This window comes from Galeopterus variegatus, unplaced genomic scaffold, assembly GCF_000696425.1.
Source record: "Galeopterus variegatus unplaced genomic scaffold, G_variegatus-3.0.2 Scaffold1075, whole genome shotgun sequence".
NCBI classification, from domain to species: Eukaryota; Metazoa; Chordata; class Mammalia; order Dermoptera; family Cynocephalidae; genus Galeopterus; species Galeopterus variegatus.
The window spans coordinates 53218-77303 of NW_007727186.1; the positions used below are offsets into that span (position 1 = coordinate 53218).

Genomic DNA, 24086 nt, shown 5'->3' on the forward strand with positions numbered 1-24086 from the left:
CTAGAACATACCTCTGCTCAAAAACCTTCATGGGATCCCCACCACCTGATGAATAAAATCCGTATTTTTACTCCAATATCCAAACCCCAACACAATACAGACTCAATGTTACACAGTGCAAAGCACCAAGTAGCCACTCAATAAAAAAACCTTTCATTTTAAAGGATCAGGGAGCCACCAATGCTCTGTTAGTATACTTTGTGCTCCATCCGAACAGAACCTCCTGCTGTTCTCCACATGTGCCACTCCCCTCCCACCTCTGAGCCTCTGCTCATGCTCTTGCCCTCCCTTCTAAGAAGTCATTTCTGTGGATGATACGCTTCCTGTCCCTGTGAAGCCCAATGCTACCTTCTCCAGAAAGCCTTCCCTGACTCCCCAAAGTGAGATAACCGACTGTCCACAACATGGTATCTTTACCACTTTCATGTTCCAGCTACAAAATTACGAGACGCCTGTGAAAGTATGCCATGTCTTTGATTCCTGTTCCTATGCCCACAGCACCAGGAAGAGTATCTTGTACATTAAGAGCTGCTCAAAAAATATGTAATGAAGTACTTTATATTTTAAAGTATCACAGAGAAATAGGTCTTTTTCAAAATAAAACACTAAATGCAATGATTTTAGCTTCTTAATCTCATAGAAATAATGGTACTCATCATATAGAATTTTCCCAATGTGATAAACCTAATCAATAACTTGCTATGTATTGAAATGACTGAACCTAAAGTAGTTTATTGTAAAGTAGAAGAAAAATATATGAAATAATCTTGTCACATACTAGAAAAACTGTTTATATATACATATTCTACTGCTTAGAGACTGTTTTTTCAAGTCATATTTATTGAAGTATATCTTACCTACACAATTCCACCTGTTTTAGGTATACGGTTTTACGAATTTTGACAAATGCATATAGTCATTTAAGTACCACCACAATCCTGATACAGAACATTCCACCACTCCTGAAAGTTCTCATGTTCTTCTTTGAAGTCAAACTCCTCCCTCACCTCCAGCACCTGACAATCATTTATCTGTCCTATAGTGTTGCCTCTTTTATGCTATTTAAATGAAATCATGCAGCGCATATAGCCTTTGAAACTCTGTTTACTTAGCAGCAGGATACATACAAGATTCCTCCGTGTGGCTGTGTGTATCAGTAGGTCACAATTTATTGGTCCATTCACCATGGAGGACACTGGGGTTGCTTCCCCTTTTAGCAATTATGAATAAAGCCACTACAAACATTTGTATTTAAATCCATGTATTTAAGTTGTTTTCTTATTACTGAGTTGAAGGATCTTTATATAATCTGAACACCAGTCCTTTTTTATCAGATATGTTTTACAAATATTTTCTCCCAGTCTCTGCTTTTTTCATTTTCTTAATATTTTTCAAGGAGCAGAAGTTCTTAATTTAGAGGAAGCCTAATTTATTTTCTTTCATAATTCAGACTTTTGGTATCCTAAGAAATCTTTGTCTAAACCAAAGTAGCAAGATTTTCTCCTATGTCTTCTTCTAGAAATGTTATTTTGGTTTGAAGTTTATAGTTTTTGCTTTTACACTTAGGTCTCAGATCCATCTTGAGTGACTATATACAGTGTAAGTTACACGTCAAGGTTCATTATTTTGCATATGCTAACATAGGCTACCCAATTGTTCCAGCACCATTTGTTGACTATCCTTTCTCCACCGAACTCCTTTGGACTTTTAACAAATTCAACTGACTATATATATAGAGAGAGAGAGAGAGAGAGAGAGAGAAAAGGGGGAGCATATACTTCTGGATCTCTATCTGATTCCATCTTATATATAGAGAGAGAGAGAGAGAGAAAAGGGGGAGCATATACTTCTGGATCTCTATCTGATTCCATCTGTCTAAGTGTCTATCCTTTTGCCGACACAACGCCATCTAGATATTATAGCAACATCTTCACAGGAGTGACACTTTTCCAAACCAACTTTTCTACTTGCCAAAGCACTACTGACTTTGAAGCAGTGTTTCTTCTATTCAGGGTACATGTTGCCTTTGGGCCTGTGACTAAACAGGAAATCAGGATATAAATTTAAACTCTTTAATGTCAGTTCTGTTTTGTTTTTATGGTGAAATATCAAAGAAAAGCAGGTGGCTGGACACTAGAATATGTCCTCTGGTTCTGTGCTCGGGGATCCCACAGCTCAGAATCTTTCCTCAGTGTTTTCTCTGCCCAGGAGGGCCCAAACCTGCCTCCCACACCTGAGGTCCAGACATTCCTACAGAAGCTGACCACTCTCTCTCCAGTGCCCCACCTGGCCCTTGCACACACCCCAGCAACAAGTCACGTGCCCTCCTCCAGTGCAACACCCCCAGACGGTTACTGTCCCCCTCTCTGGTGCCCCACACAGGCACAACGAAATTCACCATATGTCCTCATGTCCCACCCACCTCAATAAAAATCATACTGTGGGCAAAAATTTTCATCACACACACTTGCAACTCATATGCTCGTTCCCATGAAGTACAAAATAGAAACCATCCCCTAAACATCTCAGTGTTTCTGAAACCACCATATTGACCAGTTACTTATTTTATGAAATTCAAACTAGATCAACACTTTTTTCACTGATGTACTATTTTTTAAAAATAATAATAATTTCCCTACGATACAAAGTCACAGTGTGCTCCCCAAGTGTAGAGACAACTCACAGTCAAGGCTGCAGGAGCCACTGGCGAAGCAAGACGCTTGTTAATGGACTGGAAAGTAGCGGCTGGGACACCCGCAATGGTGTTCACAATCACATTTCCACCCACGGTGCCTGCAGAGGAAGAGGCGTGTGAGGCAAGAGAACCAGAAAAAAGTAATTTCTTATTTCAACATTTCCATATTCTCCTTACCAGTTGGTATGCTTGTCCCAGTAACTGGTGTTTTAATGGTCCCCGCCTATTTAAAAAAGAAAACTCAATTCAAGTTCACTGCAAGCTCTCCCTGCATCAACCTTCCAAGGCTTCACACACCAGCATCAGATCCACTCTTGGCCATGTTTCTGCAGCCACACTGGCTGGCTCCAGTCCCGTCCTCCACCACTACCCCTCATCCCAACTCCGGCTATGCAGGCCTTTCTGGCCCTCACATCGGCTAAGCTCTGGGCCTCTACTCTTGCTGCTTTTTGTTCACAACCAAGCCTTTGCCACACAGGTCTTGGTTCAAACGTCAGTTCCTCACCAATGCACTGCTGCTCAGCCTTGATTCCTTCCCGTCCATACTTGCAGTGACCCGCTCCTGTCTGATGGCCTAAGCTCCAGTGAGCAGAGAAACTGCCCATCTTGCTCGCTGTGACAGTCCTAGCACTAAGCAGGTGCATAATAAATATATCTTTTGAATGAATGAAGAACAAAGTCCAAGTGCATATAAAAATCCCACTACAGCAAATACAGTTTTTAAAAAGAATGTATAGGAAATGGCTCTAAGTAACCAAATTGTTTCCACGCCTAGCTGACACACCAATTTAGCACAGAATGTGCTCTCAGCCAGTGAGTCAGTGCATGTGATTTCCATGTGTCTATGCCACACACAGACCATGACTACCAGCAACTACAGTCTGCCAGTCATAACTCCATCATTCTTTTCTCTACACTCTGCACATCTGCAGCTTTTCCACATGGGTACTTGAGACTTATGCACACAGGTGAGCACGTGAGAGAGTGTTCTCAGGACAAGGCAGCTTACTAGGGCCCTGCATGCATGTTGGTACACCAAGTGTCTGCTCTGCAAGTTTGCAGGAAGCAAAGGAGATGAATTCATCACAATTATGTTTTATAAAATCTAGGTAATTTCCAACTTCCCAATCACCTCTGCTAACAAGAGCTGCCTCAACCTCCCAAATCGAGTAAAATCACCAAGCTCACAAAAGCTCTGGAGGAGAGAGATGGCAGAGTTTGGGTGAAAAGACAAACTTCCTCCAGGGAAAGACAGAGCCTATTTCCTCAAAGAGGAAGGTTTGCAGGCTGGAAATTGCTAAAACTGGCAACTAGTGTTCATTTTAACAGAAAACGCTTGAACCAAACCCAAGTGTGGAGGGGGCTACTCTCTGAGAAGCAGGCCCCAAGCTGGGAAGGAGGCCTCACCAGCACTGCAGCACTGCCCACGGTCGTTATTGCGGGTTGTCCCTTTGGTGGGGCCTGCACAGGCTGTGGCTGTGGCGGGGGCGCAGGCTGGGACTGGGGCGGGACAGCTGGTGGCCCCGCTGGCGGCTGGCTGCCTGGGGCCTGTGGCTGTGGCTGTGGCAGTGGCGGTGGCTGTTGCGGGGGTGGTGGGGGTGGTGGCTGCTGCTGCTGCGGAGGCGGCTGTGACACGGAGGGCTGCTGGGCCTTCTGTTGATCAGCCAAAGCCTGAAAGGGTCAGGAAAGAAGAGAGGCCATTGGAAGAGTGGACGTGGCCCACACAGGCTCTCCCAGGTCTGACAGGAAACCATGGCAACTATGTTTCCCCACACAAGCACAAGACCAGCCACACCTTCTTCTCCTTTGCGATTCTCTCTGCACGAAGAGATGCAACCTGGATGGGAGGCAGGGGCTTGTCATAGTTGATTCCACTGAAAAAAAAAAAGCAAAAGTTAAAAATAAGTAGGCATGTTCTAAAAGAGACAAATACTCTAGAAACCACAAACTGCCAGGTGTCAGAGCGGCTCCAACCCAGCCCCAAAGGCATGGGTATAAAAGCTCGGGGGTTCTCTGTGAGTGGGAGGGGCCCCAGAAAGAAGAGAAGTCCAAGACCACCTCTCTCCTCCTCCCCTTCTAAGAAAGAGTGCTCTAGAAGGCAGATGGGTCTGTTCTACTTCTGCAGCACCTACACATGGTCAAGAAGATTAGAGACCCCACAATGTCTGTGTGCTAGACAACTGTCAGGGCAGGGCTTCTCACTGACAAGGACACCCCTCCACCACTGTGCCAGAGACCCTCTTTCCCTCCGATGCTTCCCCCCAGCCTTCCATCCCTTTGCAGCTGAGCCTCAGCCCCACTGGCCCACGCAGGCCCCTGGCTCTCCACCTCCTCAGCCTCACCTCTCCCCACAATTAGTCCTGTCCCACCAACATGTAAACAGGATCGAGTCTCCCCTACCTTAGCCCAACACACAAAAACAAAACAAAACCTCAGACCTGCTGCCCCAGCCCGTAGACTCCAGGTCTACATACCAGGTTCCACCCCAAACCTCCTGCTGAGACTCTCAGTCACCTCCTCTGGCATGCCCATGGACCCCTGGACTTGCTGCCCCTCAAGCATCCTCCCATGAACTCTGTGGATACACCCTGGACACACTCTAACAAGCCCCCAGCCCACCAATTAGGCCCCTAGATGCACACCCAAGCCCCATATCCCCAAGGACACGCCCTGAACACATGGCCCCCTTCCCCTGTCTTCACCCTGCTAGACCTTGTGACAAGTTCCAAAGAGAAATGTTACCTCCCTGCTCCTCCCCTATCCTGGTGAGCCCTCTCTCCCAGGTGGGTAAAAGTGAAAACCCCAACTCCAATGTGCAGCTGTGTGAGCCCCTGCTCAGGCCCCGAGGCCTGGCTTCCTCACCACTCTCAGCTGGGCCGCCAAGTCCTCTTCTCTGCAGTGCCAAGCTCACACCCCACTTTCCTAGAGAAGTATCTCTGACACCCCCTAGAATACCTAAGGCTCCTCAGCCCTGAACCCAAAGCCTCTCTCTTAGCCACATTTCACAGTACTCAGGAAACCATCACCTGCTATCTCAGGTAGGACTTATACATGCTTGTCCCTCGTGCTAGATAAAAAGAGGACAGGACTGTGCCCATCTTGCACGGAGCGTGTCAATACATATCAACTGAATGAATTCATCCATTCATTTAGTTGACAAGCATAGGTCAAACACCTGCTCTTTCCTCTCAGTACCAGGATCCCTCTACCCCCAAGCTCAGTGATAGACAACAAATAAGTAAACACGCAGCACATCTGAAGATGACCAGGGCAGAGTTGGCAGTTTCAAGGGGATGGTCTGGAAAGGCCTCACAAGGCAGGCAGTGAGTAAGTGGGGCCTGGGGTAGGTGGGATCAGAAAGCTCAGTCTGGCAGAGGCTGCCGGCAGCAGGTCAGATCAGAAGCCAGGGCTTGGCCATATGCAGCATCGGCAGGGGGTAGGCCATCAAAGGCTCTCAGCAGCACCTGGAGCCAACTCACTGTGACAAGACCACCCCACAGATGCGGAAAAGGAGACCACAGAAGGACCAAGAAGAAAGCAGCAACAAGACAGGAAGGAACCCCAATACTGCACCTGGGTGATGGCAATACCCCATCGGAGGTGGCAACTGTTTCATTTGAGCAGACCTCCTTCCTGACATTTTACTACAAAGAGTCAAACACACAGAAACACCACCAACGTTCACACGCCCAGCACGCAGATTCCACATTCTCTCACACCTGCCCATTCTCTACCCATCCATCAACACATCTTTTTTTTACCTTTTGCTGAATTTCAAAGCAAGCATACTCACCTAAACTTTATATTTTTAAAGCATGGTCAGCAAAATGTGTGCCTGAAGAGAGGCAGATGAGAGGAGGAAAGCCCCCTCCCCTGCAAGAGCACATTCATTGTGTGTGACAGTCTCCCCTGCCAAAGTGTGGTCACAACAGCCTGTCCCAAACACCACGCCCAATGGCAGAAGACTGAGCACCCTCTCAGGCTCAGCCGCTGTACCTTCCCCAGCTGACACCTGGAACACACTATCTGCACAGTAATTCACAAAACATACTGAATTTAAGTGAACACTGAAATGAAATTATTTCAAACAGTAAAAAATGTGTCACAAATACAGAAATACCTTTCTGCCAACACAGAGGCATGCTTGGGGTTTTTCTGAAAAGGATTCATGCCAAGCCTGCAGTACAGAAAATGAGACAGCAATTACTAAACAAAGGAAAAATATAATGAAGAAGGAGATGTTAAAAATAAATATCAGGAACCAGCTTCACACAGTTCACTCAGTCATAATTAATGTAAAATAAGAACTTAGGAAACATACAGAGGTTTGATCGGGGGGCTTCTTTTGCCGGCAGTCATTTTCATCAAGTCAAAGTGGTTTGTGTACAACTGGGTGTGTGTGGCATTCTCATCCTGGGCATAGATCTGGCTCGTACGGAGAGGACGGTTGTTTTTACTCTGAAACAAAATTGATGAGCGCGCATCCAAATCAGACAGTCAGTACTGACAAACATTTACCCTATAAGCAGGGCTCACTGAATTTGAAGCCTAAAGCTAAACTCCAGATGGCCAAACACAAATTTCCTCCTTCCTATCCCTTCATCCTGAGACACAACACAACAGAGCAGCAGCAGCACTAAGTGGCCGTCATCTGCTGACTGCTAGTAACATTCTCCCGTCCATGCTAATCCTTCCCGAACGTTACCTCAAGGGGCCTCACAATTACCCAGCAGCAGCTCCCCACCCTCAGTTGAGGAAACAAAAGTTATGCCAAGTGCCCAAGGTCACACTGTGGTGCCTCAGGGCAGTGCCGCCCTCCACGACCACCACCTTCTTCTACCCACAGTGGACGGTGCGGGCAACAAACCTTCACTGATGTCCAAAAGCATATCCTTAGGAGGCTTTGGCAGTATTTGTGCCTGGTAATCTTTCTCCATAAATCCTACAGCTGAATAAAGAGCCACCTAACTGTCACCCACTTGTACCCAAGACACCTAAGCATTCCATGGATTTCAGAGAAACTCCTCATCCTGTGGAGAGAACCACTGCCCAGGGAGGCTGTCTGTGCAAGGTCATGGAGGTGTCTGTGATGGTCACGATCAGAGCTCAGGGCGCCTTCTCTCATGTCTCTAAACTGCGAACCTTCCCACGACCAGGCATCAGAGTGTGCCAAGGTAGAAACCCAGACTCCTGGGCCAACACAGCCACACGGTCATGGTGCGGGCACAGCTGCACATACGCACATACTCATATATGTGTGCACGCACGTGGTCTACTGCTGGAGGAATACCTCAAATCCCAGGGCAATACCTAGGAAAATCAGAACAGGAAAATCACTGTGCAAAGGTACAATGGTCCATTTCCTGTACCATATGTGGAAGGTTTCTCATATCTTAGTAAAATCAAGCAAAGGGAAGCAAGGAGAAAGGATGAGGAAGAGTCACACAAACCAGACAGTTACACTGAGCCCAGGCCAAAAGCAAGAAAGACTGTGTACAGTCAAGGAATTCCTATTTAGGTTCTGTCAAGTGTGAATGACTACACTGGCACCCTGGAGGCCGGCCAGCTTCAGGAGGTGCAGCTATCCTATCTGTGCACACATCTGAGTACTGCCATCATTGCAGGCTGTGAGCAGCTTGGAGGCGCAGGCTGTGCCCTATGGGGGCTCAGCAAGTCACTGTGTGGACTTCTAATGAAAAGAAGCAAATCCTCTACGTATAGGAATGAAAGGCACTTGAGAAAATTCTACGTTTCAAATCTCTGGTGATTAGTAAAGTACAGGTTAATACTGAATCTCATTTCATGCTCCTTTGCATAGACTCTTAAAAGTTTTCCAACTTACTGAGAACATCACCATCATACCTTATAAATACTTTTTGCCTTTTTCTTTGGATTAGCTTCATAAATCAGCTATAAGAGAAGAAAAAATTTTAGCTTTACTTTTTTCCATATTAAGGTAATGGTTACTAATATAAATGCCTCGCAAACATAAAAGCCTAAAGACTTCAGGAAGTCTTACTGATGAAGGCACTACAAAACAGTATCATGAGGAAAGCTTGCTTTTTATTTTAAACAAAAAAGCAAACAAAAGCTTTGTTTTTAAACAAGTGTATTTAGAAAAATGAAAACTGAAATGATCAAAAGGTTGTTATAGAAATAAATTAGTTGTGGCACACTCTCATCCTGAGGATAGATCTGGCTCATAGTAGAGGACGTAATTTTCACAAATAAGAGGCAAAATAACAAATTTAATGAAAGGACTGCAAGTCTGCCTCTACTGAATCTGCCCCACACTGGTACATGCAGGAAGCTGTGGCCACAGCTTCTGTCCTGGCGGGACCACCATGAGGTGGCCAGCCACAGCATCCATGAGAGGACACAGGACATCTGCAAATGCTGACATGACAGAGCACATGAATGCCCTGTGTGTGGAGACCCAGGACACTTGTCCTGAGCAGAGACAAGCCACCAAGGGGCAAGACAGAGAAAGCTGCAAGAAGAAAGCCAGAGAGAAGCAGAAAGAGAGAAATTCAGCTCCAGAGGGAGAGGCAAGCCAAGCGCAAGCCCATATGCAGGGCTCTCCTGGGCTTGGGCCACAAACCGCAGCTGGCCTCTTAAACGAGACACACCAGAGATCTGGCTGCGCTACATGTAAAACAAACACTGCCACACTTTGTCACCCCTGAAACTGAGTATCCGTGCTTGTCAGACCATGGCAGCCACCCAGTGATTCAGCCCCAAAACAGCAGAGGAAACACTAACAGACTTTTCTTTAAGTAAACTAACAAATACAACAAAGTAAAAGTTCTTATCTTCTTTTTTATTCATCCAAAACTTTCTTAATAAAAAAGAAGATATGACCAACTACTCAAATGACACTGTTTCCCAAATGACAGTGGCACCACACATGTTGGGATCAGATAAAATACCAGGTATGAGGCCTGCTGCTAACACTGAGCACGATCCTGCCAAGAACCATGTGAAGACTGTCAGCATTGCTGTGTCTCGTGCCAGGCTCAGCACAGACACCCAACCTCACTGAAAGCTCCAGCAGCCCTGGGAAGCTGGCTTCCCTACAGATTCATGGCCGGGGATAGCAGGCTCAAGCCAGTGCTGTGGGAACACATAGGAGACGGAGCTCACCTTCCCTTCCTCTCTTGGAATGATGACGTTCTCATAGCGATTCCGGCATTGTTTGGAAGAGCGGTAGATTCGGCTGCAGGAGTTAACGACATCACTGACGAGATCCCAATTTGGCGTGTGAGCAGGTGACACAATGGTGAGGTTCAAAGGCAGCTCGAGTAACTGCTTTACGGCCTAGAGGACAAGGTTTCAGGTAGAACAGGTCAATGTGCTACAAGTTAGAGGCCTCCCCTCCTGCCAGAAACCCCACAGAGTGATCACAGTAACGAACATGCATAAACATGGGAAGAAAAAGAACCACATGTGAATGCGCATGCCACGAGCCAGCAGTGCCGCTGACCTGCAGCAAGGCCCAGTCCTCGCTGATGAGCCACTCAGGGTGGTCTTGCCCAGACTCCGCTGCTGGCTTGGCAAACGTCGGCAGAGGCTTGGCAAACTGTGCCTGCTGCTTCAGCAGGAGATTCTTTTTCTGCTCCTTGCCCTCACGGCGCATCTTCAGCAGGCCCGGTGTCGCCCGGTCAAACAGGGACCGAGGTGGGATGACCGCCTCCCCATGACGCTGCTTCTTCTTCCTCCCTGCAACTGCACGGAGAGGCCATCTTCAACAAGACACAGAACTGGGAGGCTTCACATCCCAGGCAAATAAGAACGGAAACAAGGGTGAATTAAGAAGCACAAGAACAAAGAGGCCTTGGAAAGCATCGGCTAAAGAGGAAACCATTTTCTTGCTTTTATTGTTAACTGGAACTATAAACATGAAGATTTCCTCCCTGAAACGGAACCCATGAATGTGGTATAAAGTAATGGACTCGGCCGTGCAGCAGACATCTTGACCCTGCACCACGCGCAGGGACACCTTGGGCTACATGGTGCCCACATGGATGCACACCTGAGGGATCTGTTTTGTGCCGCCGGCGCTCCTTCCTTACATACACAGGAGGCAACTTCGCCTCAGGGATGGGCATAGGCTCATACAGGAGACACATAACTGAGTCTATGTAGATGTCATTGTCATCCTGCGGGGGCGTGGGCGGGGTCCAGAGCTGCATGGAGAGGAAAAGTCCCATGAGATGTGCAACTGACAGGAAGCTAGCTCGCTCAGACACAAGATGAGCAGAAGGTACTCACCGGCATAACTTCGGTCTGACCATCAGCATCTTCGAAGACATATTCCTACAGGGAACATGTGCAAGTTTTAAAATTCGACAAACTATCAGTTTCATGCTCTAAGCCACAAATTACTTACCTCTGTACTTAGGAAGTCTTCCAAATAAGTCTGATCAATATAACTATTATAAGACATAAAATCCCATCTGGCAATACAATTCAGGGAAAAGCCAATATCTTTTTTTTTTTTCCTTTAAATTTTTATTTTGTCAATATACAATGTGGTTGATTATTATGGCCCATCACCGAAACCTCCCTCCCTCCTCCCTCTCCCCCCTCCCACCCAACAATGTCCTTTCCATTTGCTTGTTGTAACAACTTCAAAGGATTATAGTTGTGATATCTCCCCCCCACCCCGGTTATTTTTTGTGTGTGTGAGTGAATTTATTTATTTATTTTTAGCTCCCACCAATAAGTGAGAACATGTGGTATTTCTTTTTCTCTGCCTGACTCGTTTCACTTAATATAATTCTCTCAAGGTCCATCCATGTTGTTGCAAATGGCAGTATTTCATTCGTTTTTATAGGAAAAGCCAATATCTAACTGAAAATCTCTAACAACTTGTCAATTATTAAGAAAATTATGCTTTTAGAACATGAATTAGGTTTTTTAGATATGACACATAGGGCTGGCCGGTTAGCTCACTTGGTTAGAGTATAGTGTTATAACCCTAAAGTCACAGGTTCAGATCCCCATACTGGCCAGCTGCCAAAAAAATTAGATATGACAAGTGAAAACTTCTAGGGCATTTTCTTATGAAAATGTGCAGAGACTTTAGACAAATCAAACACAGCTGAACAACTGGCCCTTTGTGTAGGAGGGAGGAGGGTCAGCCAGGCCAGCCCATACCATGCTGTAAGCGTCCTCTCTCGTGTAGGTGAGAAGCTCTGCCTCATCCTGTTCTAGCCGCAGCCAGGCCTCCTGTTCCTGCAGGGCCTTCATGTTCCGGGATTCCCACTCTCTCAAGGAAGTCATCACTACATCCTGACAGGAAGATTACCAGAAAATCAGAAACACTTTCAAAATCAGAAAGGGCGGTTCCCACCCTTTAAACTCCTGTGCTTACTGTCTTCTCACCTCAGGCACCAGCCCCCAAACACAAGTTAAAAACCCCTGGTCCCTGTCCTCCAGGAGTCTGGTGCCCCACACTACACATTTTCTGATGCGCCCCCCAACCACAACATATAACTCTCTACCAATCACCAAGCTGCTACAAATCCAATTAAAAGACATTAAGGTAAAAAATAAGCTTCATAGTTGACTACATAGGGTTTTCCAAAGCTCTCTGCATTTTCTATTAGTTTCTATATCGCTAGGTTTTATTTTTTATTACTTTAATTTAATGAAGTCACTTTTAATTCAAATCAAACAATACTGAAAATGAGATTCTTCAAGTTAAACTGATCAAAAGTTGATTCTCTTACCTCACTATTTCTCTCTTTTTCTTGTTCAATGGAAGTATGGAATAATTCCAGGTAATTCAAAGCATATTTTTCAATTGGTGTAAGCTATATCAAAAATACATATTTTTTAAATAGGGTTAATAGCAAGTTAATAAAGGTTAAGTTCCTTACACAAGCTCTCACCAAGATTAGAATTTTAAAAAATTGTTCTTGGTTGAAACAAGAAGTATTTTACAAAAGGTCAAATGTTTAAAATATTTAGTTATAAAGAAAAAGAAAATGCCCAAACCTGTTCCATAAAGTCAGCTAGCTCTTCCAACTGTGACGGTTCTTCATTACACCTTGAATTGTCTAAGTCTGATGACAAAACACCAGTGTTTGAGCTGGGCACCGCTTCTTCTGTGGATTTCTGCGCATCGTCCTCCAGATATTCGATACTCTTGAGAGCCTGAAATATTCCATACTTAGATTACTTTGACAGACTTTTTAACTGAAGGACTTTTGCAAAAGAGCCACCTGCATAAAGTTAACATAGACACCTACACTGTAAAGAATCACTGAGCTTCTATGAAAGTAATTCATTCATTCCTCGAGGCCCTCTTATGTGTGGAAAACAACAGGGCACTCAGGGTATATATGAAATGAGTGCAGGAAACCTTCTGGGCCTTCTAAAACTTTACAAAAGAACTGTCCATAACAGCAAAAGACCAACACTAATTCAATTCTCCACTCACAGGGGCTGGTCAGGCCAGCGAGGAGCAACCTCTCTTCTCCCACACCCACAGCAACGAGTCCTACTGACCCTGCCTTCCCAAGGCCCCCACTGCTCCCATCTGCCACCCCCATACCCTCACTCACTTACATTACTGCTGCTTTTGGCATCTTAACCATGCCCTGCTATAATCTAGTCTCAACACAAGAGCCAGAATGACTGTTATAAGTAACCTCAGACCATGCTGCAGCTCGACTCAAATCCTCCCAGCAGCTCCTTCCATGATTGGGCCTTCCCTCCCTCACCACCACCCCTCACCTGGCCCCTGGTCCCCTCAGCCACACTGACTTCTCTGCTGTAGTGACCTTAGCCCACTCTGGCCCTGTACCTATGACATTCTCCCCTGGACATCGTCGGCTGCACCCTGCCTCCACATCAGCTTCTCAAGTGAGTAAATCATACACTTCATCTACTTGTTTGCTGTTGTCTCTCTTCTTACGAGAATATAAGCCTCATAAAAGGTGAAGTTTTTGTCTTTTTTCCAATGCTATGCCCCCAACTGCCTAGAACAGTGCCTGACACACAGTATGACATTCAATAAATGTTTCAAAAGAGTCTGTATGGTGAAATCCTATGCAGCTTTGAAACAGCAGAGCAAATATGGAAAAATGTCCAAGATGCATTGTTATGAAAAAGCAGCAAGTGTGTATAACAAGCTCACGTTGTGTGTACTAGTGTGCATGCACGCACACACTCTTCATGCCCTGCATCTTTCTTCAAGGACACATGAAATTTCAACAATGACTAAATGGTCACCTCTTGGATAACTTCCCTTCTATCCTTTTGTGTTGTCTGAATTTCTTTTTCAACCTCAGGCACATATTACCTACTTTTTAAACACAATGAGGTAGATCTACTCCTCCTGATATAGAACAATCTGTAAGATATTGCTGTGCAAGGGAAATTAGACACAGAAACTTCTGGAAAGCAACAGGAGAAAGTGCTGTCAGCACTGTCTCTGAGTGGGGAAGCAAGGATCCAGTGTGGCAGATTGGCTTTTCATTACACATTCTCAGAGGCTGGACCCTCCTCACACATTTAGTACTTTTTCAATAACTGAATAGTTCACTTTCAGAAAGGGAAGAAGCAGCAGCTAGTCAGCTGAAGAGTCCACGAGAACAAGCAAGGCAGCAGCCACCAACCCAGAGAACAGGCCACCTGATGGAAAGCCAGGTTCTGGCCTGCGGTCTGCTCCTTACAGCTTACACAGAAAAGTAAAGCAAGTAGAGATGCCAACACAGGCAAACCCTGCAACCAAACACAGAGGGGTAACAGAGGCACAGGGACACCAAGCCCTTCCAAGGTAAGAGGCACAGACACAGGCTCCAAAAACCAAGGTCTGGAGAAGAAGGAAACCCCTTCCCTCGACACTGGACCACAGGACAGAGAAAGGAATTCAGAAAGTGAAGGAAAGATAAGGCTGCAGCCCTGCAGCTGGGGCCCTCCACCCCACAAGGATGGGAAGGCCCCTCCTGCAAGTGTGTAAGAGGCTTGCAGGGAGCCAGGCAGAACGGGGAGGAAATGAGAGAAGCGGCAAGGTAGTGAGCCTGCAACGTGTCCATAGAGCAGCACCATACCACAGGGATATCACACAACCCACATCCGCACCTAAAATCTTATTTTATGTAACCCAATATCCAAAATATCCTCACATCACCATGTAATCAACACAGAAAAGTACTAATGAGGTTTTTTGTATTATTTTTTTTGGACTAAGTCTCCAAAATCAGTGGTGTGTTTGATATAGCACACCACAATGCAGGCTAGCCACATTCTTAGGGCTCAGCAGCCACAGGGGTGGGGACAGAGCTGCAAGGAGCAGGCCACAGTCAGACATCTGCGGGAGGGTGCAGGCAGCTCAGGCTGGAGGGGAAAGAGCTAATGATCACGGTGACAACCATTGAACTGGGTAGCATGGGCATGAGGCCCGCTCTTTTCTCTACAATCCCCTTTACATTTTTTAAGAGTTGAAAATCCCCATGATAGAAAGAAGGAAGGAAGGAGGCTATAGGGGACAGGAGGAAGAGGGGACTAACAGGCCAGGGAAGAAGTTAAGACCGGATAGCCACAGGCTCAGGGAGAGTGAGCACAGTTGCACGGGAGAGTTTAAAAGGTCAGGACAAAAACAGGGTATTGGGGATAGACTAGATTTATTCTTACCTCTATGAAAGGTCTTGCAATTTTGGGTGCAATGGTTTCCATGACAGAAGGTTCCTGAGAAAGAACTACGAACTCCTCAGCTTTTACTGGGAAACCAGCATCATCCATGGGAGAATAAACCTCAAACAGCTCCTGGATAGTTCGCTGAACACAAAAATGCATATTATTCTTCACTAACAAAGATACAATTGTATGCCTGACCTGAACTTGAGACCTAAGCACCAAGGTCAGGCGATCACTTCTTATACATGTATATTAAAACAACACGATTCTGTTCCCAGTATGGCGTGCCTCCCGAGTGTCCTCAACAGATAAGCAGTACCTGAGTTAAGAACGCCATGGAGTAGTCATTTCCCTGAGCAGCTACTTCTCGGATCAAATCTTTAGTTCCATTTTTCAACAATTTCTCTTCGATAGAATTGCCACTCACCAACCTACAAACAAAACACAGACACACATGCAGAATGACAATGAAGTCATCTGGAAACACAGCGAAGATACAAACCAGGGCACAGGCAGGCGATAATGATGGCCAAATGTACCTACTCCCTGCTCAGGCCGGGCACCTGCTCACACCCTCTGTCAGCCAACCTCCCGCCCTCCCCCTTTCCCTACACTGCCGCCACCTCCCAGAAACCACAGCAGGCAGCCCACAGCCCCCGCAGTGTCCCCACCTCACACTTCTGTCTGCCACCCCGTTTTTTTCCCACTCAGTCCTTCCTGACCCCTCTACCTCTCTAGCTGTCTTTGACACCTTCCCTGCCTCTGACGACCCAGCTGATGCTCCACTGACTGCTGCTTGCTGAGATGCTTGTGGGGCATCTTGTTCTCACGTAATCATAGACATTTTCTTCTTTTTACCCCCTGTACACTGCCAGGCCCACAGTGGGTGCTGGGTTAAGACTGTGAACTGTGGGTGTGACCTCATTTGACAGACAGCAGAAGTGAGGTGCAAAGGCGTGTGACTTCCATAAGACCACATCTCAGGGGCAAAAACAGGCCCCATCCAGTCTAGTGCCTTCCCTCGATGTGCATCTGCTTACATAATGCTAAATGCTAATGCCCAAGAAAGCTCAAATTGAACACTTTTAACTGCAAGATTTTCACATAAATGCAGCACACCACAATGTAGAAATAGACAATCAAGGGGAACAGAATAGAAAGTAATGAGCCCAGCTGGATAAAAAGAACTTAAATACATAATAAAGTGAAATGACAGCATAATAAAGAAAGGATGGACAGCCAACAAATGTGTAACAACCCCAGGAAGTCTTTCCTTGAGTATATTACTACATGCTCATTGTAAATAATTTGATGATATAAAACTATAAGGAAGAAAAAAAAAGTCACCTGGATTCTGATCACCTTAAGATAACCACTGAAATGTGATGGTGTTTCTATCCACCTTAGTTCACATATACATGACAAAAAGATGCCACTTCACCTGTGTGACAGCAGACATTAAGTGGGTGTCTTTTCTCCAGCACACATACTTTCATTGCTATTTCAGGGAGGGGGACGGCTTGCCTCGTCTGTCCCATCTCCCCAGCTAGCACAAGTCCATATCAGCAGCCTGGTGTGCATACCTCCACAACATCCCCATGTTTGTTTGTAATTGCTTTCACGCACAATAGTGTGGGGCGTTACCTGCCTCCCTATATACTCATCTGCACCTGGCTTTCCTCACTGAACACTGTATTACAGAAACCCCTACCTAAATTCGTTTTCCTACTCGCTGCTCCCCACCTGTGGTTTGGCGGTACCCTGGTGGCAGACATTCCCTGGTTCCTGCTTTGTGCCATGTGGACGAAGCTGCACTGAACACCCTTACAACATGGGACAGACTCTGTGTGGCACAGTTACGCTGAGGGCAAAGGGCTGTGTCATTTCAATTTCAACAGACCTTGCCAAATTACTTTCAAAAAGGCTGAAACAATCCCCACCCCCCATTAATGTGTGGAAGTTCCCATTCACTGGCCCCCATCAGCAGGCACGGTTCCCTTTACTATGTGACCTATCTGTTATGTACGAAGAGACGTTTCATCATGCATTAAACTTGTACATCCTTCTACCAGCGGGCTGGAGGATCTCGTGCTTTTTGGCCACTTGGAATAGACTATTCACATTCACAGGTTTCCTCCCCTCCCTCCCCTTTTAAAAAAAGGGGGTCTTTGATCTTTCTTCTCAATTTGCAAGAGCTATTTAACCCTTTATCTATGAGAATTGCGAATAATTATTCCAATCTATTATTTACCTACTTACTTTGCTCATAGCCTCTTTTGGCTATACTTAAATTTTTACTTTACTATAGTCAAATACAGCTATCCCTCCTTACTGCTGAGTTTTCTGTTTGGTTAAAGTGATCCCTTCAAGCTCTGGACAGTCTCTCAAAGACTGCTCTAAGGGGGCCGGCCCGGTGCGCACTGGATAAGTGCGCCGCTTGGGAAGCGCGGCGGCGCTCCTGACCGAGGGTTCGGATCCCACATACAGACCGGTTCCCGCTCACTGGCTGAGCGAGGCACGGGAGCAACACCGAGGGTTGCGATCCCGTTGCCGGTCCCCGGTCCGGTACGGGGGCAACACTGAGGGTTGCGATCCGTTGCCGGACACGGAAAAAGACAAAAGACAAAAAAAAAAAGACTGCTCTAAGATTGCTGCTTTACTTTTTACATTTAAATCTTCGATCCATCTATACTGTGTTACACTCGTACGTGGGAAGCAGTGCTGCAGCCCCATTCGCACTCACAAACAACAAAGTGCACAACAGCATCCATCACACGAACCACCTCCAGCCACAGTGCAACTCAACCTTCACAACACACTTAGTCCCCACTGCTGCTGGGCTCTCCATCCCCCGAACTGTCCACACACTCCGATGCCAACAGCGCTTAGCTACAGACCAGGGGGTTCACGGGAAGGTCCACATAGAGAAGCCTGTGTTCTGTCCTGCTACACAAAGGGCATGGCTCCCTCCCAAAACCCTGTTCATCATCTGTTGTGACCATCATCAGTTCTTTTCCACTCCAACTACACTTGAAAATTATTTCACCTTAGGGGCCAGCCTGTGGCTCATTTGGGAGAGTGTGGTGTTCATAACACCGAAGCCACAGGTTTGGATCCCTATATAGGGATGGCCGGTTAACTTGGGAGAGCGTGGTGGTGACAACACCAAGTCAACAGTTAAGATACCCTTACCAGTAATCTTTTTTAAAAAAAAGGAAAGAAAATTATTTCATCATATTGTGTGTATATGTGCACACACACATACACTAAAACCTACAATTAGGATTTTCATTAAAATGTTAAATTTTATTAATATTACCTTGGGGGAAAACTTCACGTTTTTATTAACACAATGTGTGTTTCCATTTACCACATCTCATCTACGTCCGTCAACACAGTATTATACTTAATTTGTATGCGTCCATGCTAAGGGCATGTTTAAGTATTTTAGAGATTTTGTGGCTATTGAGAAAAAAATATTTTCCCATTTTTAGCTAATAATTGCTAAAGGGCCAACAATAAGGAAAGCATTACACAATGAAACATTCATTCAATATAAAAGATGTACCAAATTATGCTTGTTAGCATGGAAATACATTCAAAATATACTGTTAAAAGAAAAAGGGATTACAAAATAAGACTGACATAGTACCAGCCTTCTAAAAGAATCAGAAAAATGCCTGGAAAAGTATACATCAAAATGTTAATAATTGCTATCTCTGCAGGTTCCCTACTTTTCTTTGCATGCTTTTCTTTTTTCCTTCAACGAACATGTAACACATGTATAATCAGAAAAATATTAACAAAGCTGTTTAAATACAGCGTCTGTATTACCATGGCATCAACCATCTTGCTGAACAACAAGTGGTTAAGAACACAGATCGGGGTGTCAGTTCCAGGTCGGCCACTCCCTGAGACCTCACCCCAGTGAACACACATATCTCAGCCTCAGGTCTCCACCTGTGAATGGATGGCTCTACCAACATCTCACAGAAGTGGCAGGATCACATGCATCAGAACATGACCGTGCTCAGTGCACACAGGGTATAAACAATAACAGATTTAAATTATTTCAATGGACATTTTCCTTGAAACAGCCCAGAATATAAATCATCCTTTTCAGGTCAAGGTACTCTAGAAGAGGTTCAACATGTAAATACTGAGATGACAACAACGTAACACACCTGAGCAGCATAAGTAACTTAAAACTTCAAGCAAATGTTAAGTATAAAGTACAGATAACACAGCAGGCATATCAATTTCTCTGATGGGAAAATAAACAAAATGTAGCAGAAACTTCTAAAACTGAGCTGCAGCATACTATCTCTAGTTCTCCCTCTTACTTCTGCACCCATGCCTTCTATACCAACACCTTCCACCAAGCTGCTCACGACATGCACCTTTGCACACATCCCACCGCAGGCATCACCTGTACACATGGATGTCCTTGCATCTCCCGATTCGGTCACACCACTCCTGGGCCTTGGCATCCATCACCGGATTCAGATCATTGTCATAGAACACGACAGTGTCTGCCTCCACGAGACTGATACCTGTGGCACGGCTGTGAGTAGAGAGAATGGCACAAAAAATCCGCCTGTCTCTGTTGAAACTCCTCATCAGCTCCTAAGATAAAGCAAAACACTCAAGTTAGTATTTCTGAAAAATGCTAGGAAACCTTTGACACTTTCTAATATTCTTCATTTAGAAATTGTTCTGTAACAACTGTCTAATTTGTGTTCCAACTGATGTGCAATCCGTGTTAAAGTTACACCAGAGTTTTAGCATTTTCCTCTGCCTTTTCCATGCAAATGTACCATCTCTCACCCACTGATCACACACATCTCTGCACACTGTTTAAATAACACTGTCATTGGTTACAAAAAGCAAATGTTAGATCCCATCTTATATTTACTGTCAGCTCAATTTGTAGGCCCCAAAAGAACACAGAGTCTTGCTGGGGAGGGAGGTGAGCTTTCTCATCTATCCTCAGGCAATGCCAGGGCACTTTACAGGCAAAAAAGCCCCTGGAGTAAGGCTGAGGAAGTAGGGAACATGAAGCAATGAAAAGACCTGACCTCACTTAGGACCATCAATTAAAATGACTTGATTTGAATAATTCTCTTCTATAATTATCTCTGTGCCAACACAGAACCTGCGAGTTGACCAACTCTCTTCCTTCAAAAAACTCTATATATAATTTCTTACAGTTACCAAGAAAATTTGTTAATTAACACCCTGGTGTATGTGTGTGCGTGTGCATGTGTTTGAAAATCCTGCATACGCTGTAGAACACGCTGTGGGTAATATGATCTACAGTTCAGCATCTTGCTTTTTGTACTTGGACAGATTTTTTGCCATGCCACTAAAACCTGTTCTAAAATGTTGCTGACAAGGACTTCTTAGCCCATCATGTGGGGGTACCAGGAAATAGTTTTTGCTATGATACTGCCAAGTCATATGTCCCACAACAATTCTTTATTTATTCATTCTTCTACTACTCAACATTTATTTTGTTCCTGATTGCGGATTATCATAAGCATTTCTACAATGAACTGCTGTGTATATATATATCTTTCAGTAGCATGTTATTCTTGTGTGTAAGCAAAGAGTCTTAGATACAGAATTGTAGGTCAAATGTATTTCCATTTTTAAGGTCCACAATCCACAGCATCAAGCTGCCATCAGGAAAGTGGTACTAATTTATGGCTCCAGCCTCAGTGTATGAGAGTGCATTTCACTGTGCCTGATGGAAACAAAACACCCCAAGCAAGTTCAATAAGTAAAAATTGAGCATATATTTTAACTTGCATTTCTTTAATTATAAGTTTATCCCAACAGTTTTCATGTTTTTACCCCACAGCTGCCTTCTAAAGTATATCAATATTGTCTTACAATGATTGCAGGTCACCAATTTGTATCCTGAGATATCCAGCTGACTGTGCATTCACCACATGGCTAATGATTAAAACTATCAAAGGATGGAGTAAAGACTTACTCAAATACACGAAAAAGTTCTTCCCCTTTTGTTTAGAAGGCTCATGATATCAGTGAATTTCCACAACACTTAGAAATCAGGTTTAAAAACTGGTGATTAAAGTTAACGCGACTGAATTGTAAATTATAACAAGGTAAACTACTTCTTACCTGCCGCTGTTCACTGTTGGCATTTTCATCAATCCTTACATAGGTGAGATAATGGAAGTTCAAGAACATTTCTAAAATGTCTAACATAAGAACCATCTGTGATAAGATCAGCACCCGACGTCCTTCAGATTTCAGCTTCTGCAGTAAGATAGCTAAAGCTTCTAACTTTCCTAGGAAAGGAATAACACCAAGAGCATCTCATCATCCAAAGTAGATAAGCCCCCCAGGATAAACGGTGCCATAGAGCTCCCCTCATACCTGAATCGAACTGCACCAGCCTGAGCTCCGGAAACTGTAGAGAACGCAGAGCAGTCAGCTGCCGCAGCTGCTGGCAGTAGGGAGCAGTGTGCTCCCTCAGGCACTGCCTGAACACCCTCATCCTCTGACTGTACAGGGAGGGTGGCCTTGCCACCCACAGCAACGGAGGTGCTGCCACCACAGAAGGAATCACACAGGCCACCCTGAGGAGCAGAAAGCATGCTCTGTCACCAGGTGGTACCACAGCACCTCTGCCAGGTGGTGGGGTCTCCAAAAGGACAAAGGCAGAACCCCCTGATAACTGAGTCCCCAGAGGGGCAGCAAGGGCATCTGGCTCTCATCACCATGGGGAGACACGACTGTCGGCACACATCATCCTTCACGCAACCACAGGTCGGGGAGACCCCATGGGGCAGATCCTAACTAGTCCTGGCCAATGGCGGCCATCCCAGTGACCAACTCAGACAGCCCGGGTCTAAGCAATCAGCGTGGGGCATTCCCCAGACCACAGGAATGGCTCGAAGGTGGCCCATTGCACTTAAAGCTCATGTCTTCTGCAAGAATTTTGGGACAGAGGCCCGAGCTCCTAGACGTGAACCCTAGAACTGCTACAGCCACTGTACTACCAGGAAGGGGGCTATATGGAGAATAAAGGGACCCTGCAGACAGGAGGACAACCACCTCCCAACCTGCAGCAGGCATCTTCCCAGAAAAGCCCTTCCTGAGACACCAGCTGAAGTGAGCCTGTTATGTTCCTTGAGAAAGGATGATGCAAGGACAGATCAGCCTCTGAAGGAACAACAAGGGAAGGGGCACAAGAGGCCACCAACTTAACCACACAGATGGGAGAGGCTGGGGTGGGCTGTCTCAATCTCACAAAAACACTCCCCCTTTTCGTTTTTCTCTATTGATTTTGTTCCTGGTCTGAATGACCTGAAATGGGTAGATCCTGAAAGCTGAGTCAAGCTGCAGGGAGCCAAGAGGTTTCCCTTTGTAAGCAGGGACTAACTATTAGAAATGCAAACATCATAAAGAAGGGAAGAAAATACGTTCTGGAGCCAAGCCTAGAGGGCAGGCTCAGGCAGTGAACAAAACTGCAAACAGGGTCAGTGCTCTGAGGAGAAAGCAAACACAGCCACAGCAGGAGCAGGGACTGACGGTGGCCATAGCACCCCATCGACATCTGGGACTTTGTCTCTGTCAAAGCTTGTTCTGAGTTCAACTCCTGCACACATTCCTCATCATGCAACATTCACTCCTTCATGTGGTTATTTTATTTTATTTTATTTTGGCGGCTGGGTAGTATGGGAAAGTAAGCCCTTGACCTTGATGTTACAAGGCTGCATTGTAACTGGCTGAGCTAACCAGCCAACCCTATGTGGTTATTTTAATAAAACAGGGGGTTTTTTTTTGAAAAAGCAGGATGGAGAAAACCATCGGCAACACATGATCTGCTCTCTGGATACAGCATGAGTTCAGGTGCTACAACCTTGCAGTGGGACTGCCCATACCCATCCAGAGGCCACCCATGGACACAGACCCAGAGCATGTGACCATCTGGCTCCAAAGCTGGAGACCTTGAAAAATGATTTCAACACAGATTTCTAAGGGACAAGTCAGGGAGACGCTTATGGGAATAAGATGAACGTCCACAAAACAATAACAAAAATTGTTGGGATGCTACAAACTGAGGAAACACAAAAAAAAGCTAAAATATCTACCCACAAGCAGGCTGACTGACCTGTCCATAATGTCCTGGAGAGATGCATGACGCTGACTCACAGTCAGAATCAGATCACTCTTGCTTTCTGAGGGTGAAGTGTAACAGCTCACTGAGCCAGTCCCCTGCCTGAGGCTGCTGCCAAAAGACCTGAAGCATGGGGTCCTTTCTCTGCCGGGCAGGGAACAAATCCCTAACAAATCTCTGCCATAGACTGGAGCTTGGGAACAGCGCCGTTCATTGACGAAATAAATCTGATCCAGCCGCTCTTTCAAAAGTCTGGTCTTTTCCTCCTTTATCAAAACAGTGATGAAAAATGGTCACTTGAGAAATAACATGACAAGTTATCTCTTCACCAAACACTGTGGGATCCATGGGTACAGAGCACACTTCAACACCCATGGTCCCTGTTCTGTAGGAAACAGTGACAGAAATGAAGCCAAGAAAGCAAGCCTCTGTTCTTTCCCTCGCCAACATGAGAAGCATTTCTCAAGACACAGTAAGCATTTCTATAGTGCCTATGAAGACTGGTAGAAGAATATGAAAACGTGAAAGAAGATTTTGCAATCATAAAGCCCAGTTTCATTTCTTTTATTAAGAAAAGTGTTTTAAAATCAA

General features: G+C 45.4%; 1 protein-coding gene across 4 annotated transcripts in view; it reads right to left on the reverse strand.

Moving 5' to 3' along the window:
• EP400 (E1A binding protein p400) overlaps positions 1 to 24086 on the reverse strand; it is a 102708-nt gene that overhangs the window by 15358 nt on the left and 63264 nt on the right. For 2 of the 4 annotated variants that reach the window (XM_008574615.1, XM_008574614.1), the window contains exons 25-44: positions 23490 to 23761; positions 21749 to 21951; positions 21491 to 21660; positions 19773 to 19969; positions 15663 to 15774; positions 15341 to 15484; positions 12698 to 12856; positions 12430 to 12513; positions 11855 to 11989; positions 10967 to 11011; positions 10728 to 10881; positions 10179 to 10420; positions 9839 to 10012; positions 8558 to 8605; positions 7017 to 7153; positions 6816 to 6872; positions 4491 to 4569; positions 4103 to 4366; positions 2873 to 2918; positions 2684 to 2793 (exon numbers count right to left, since the gene is read on the reverse strand). In XM_008574615.1, coding sequence (XP_008572837.1) covers positions 2684 to 2793; positions 2873 to 2918; positions 4103 to 4366; positions 4491 to 4569; positions 6816 to 6872; positions 7017 to 7153; positions 8558 to 8605; positions 9839 to 10012; positions 10179 to 10420; positions 10728 to 10881; positions 10967 to 11011; positions 11855 to 11989; positions 12430 to 12513; positions 12698 to 12856; positions 15341 to 15484; positions 15663 to 15774; positions 19773 to 19969; positions 21491 to 21660; positions 21749 to 21951; positions 23490 to 23761 — 2832 coding nt within the window. The remainder of the gene's footprint in view (positions 1 to 2683; positions 2794 to 2872; positions 2919 to 4102; positions 4367 to 4490; positions 4570 to 6815; positions 6873 to 7016; positions 7154 to 8557; positions 8606 to 9838; positions 10013 to 10178; positions 10421 to 10727; positions 10882 to 10966; positions 11012 to 11854; positions 11990 to 12429; positions 12514 to 12697; positions 12857 to 15340; positions 15485 to 15662; positions 15775 to 19772; positions 19970 to 21490; positions 21661 to 21748; positions 21952 to 23489; positions 23762 to 24086) is intronic. The other 2 variants (XM_008574617.1, XM_008574616.1) reach the window with 1 other exon arrangement.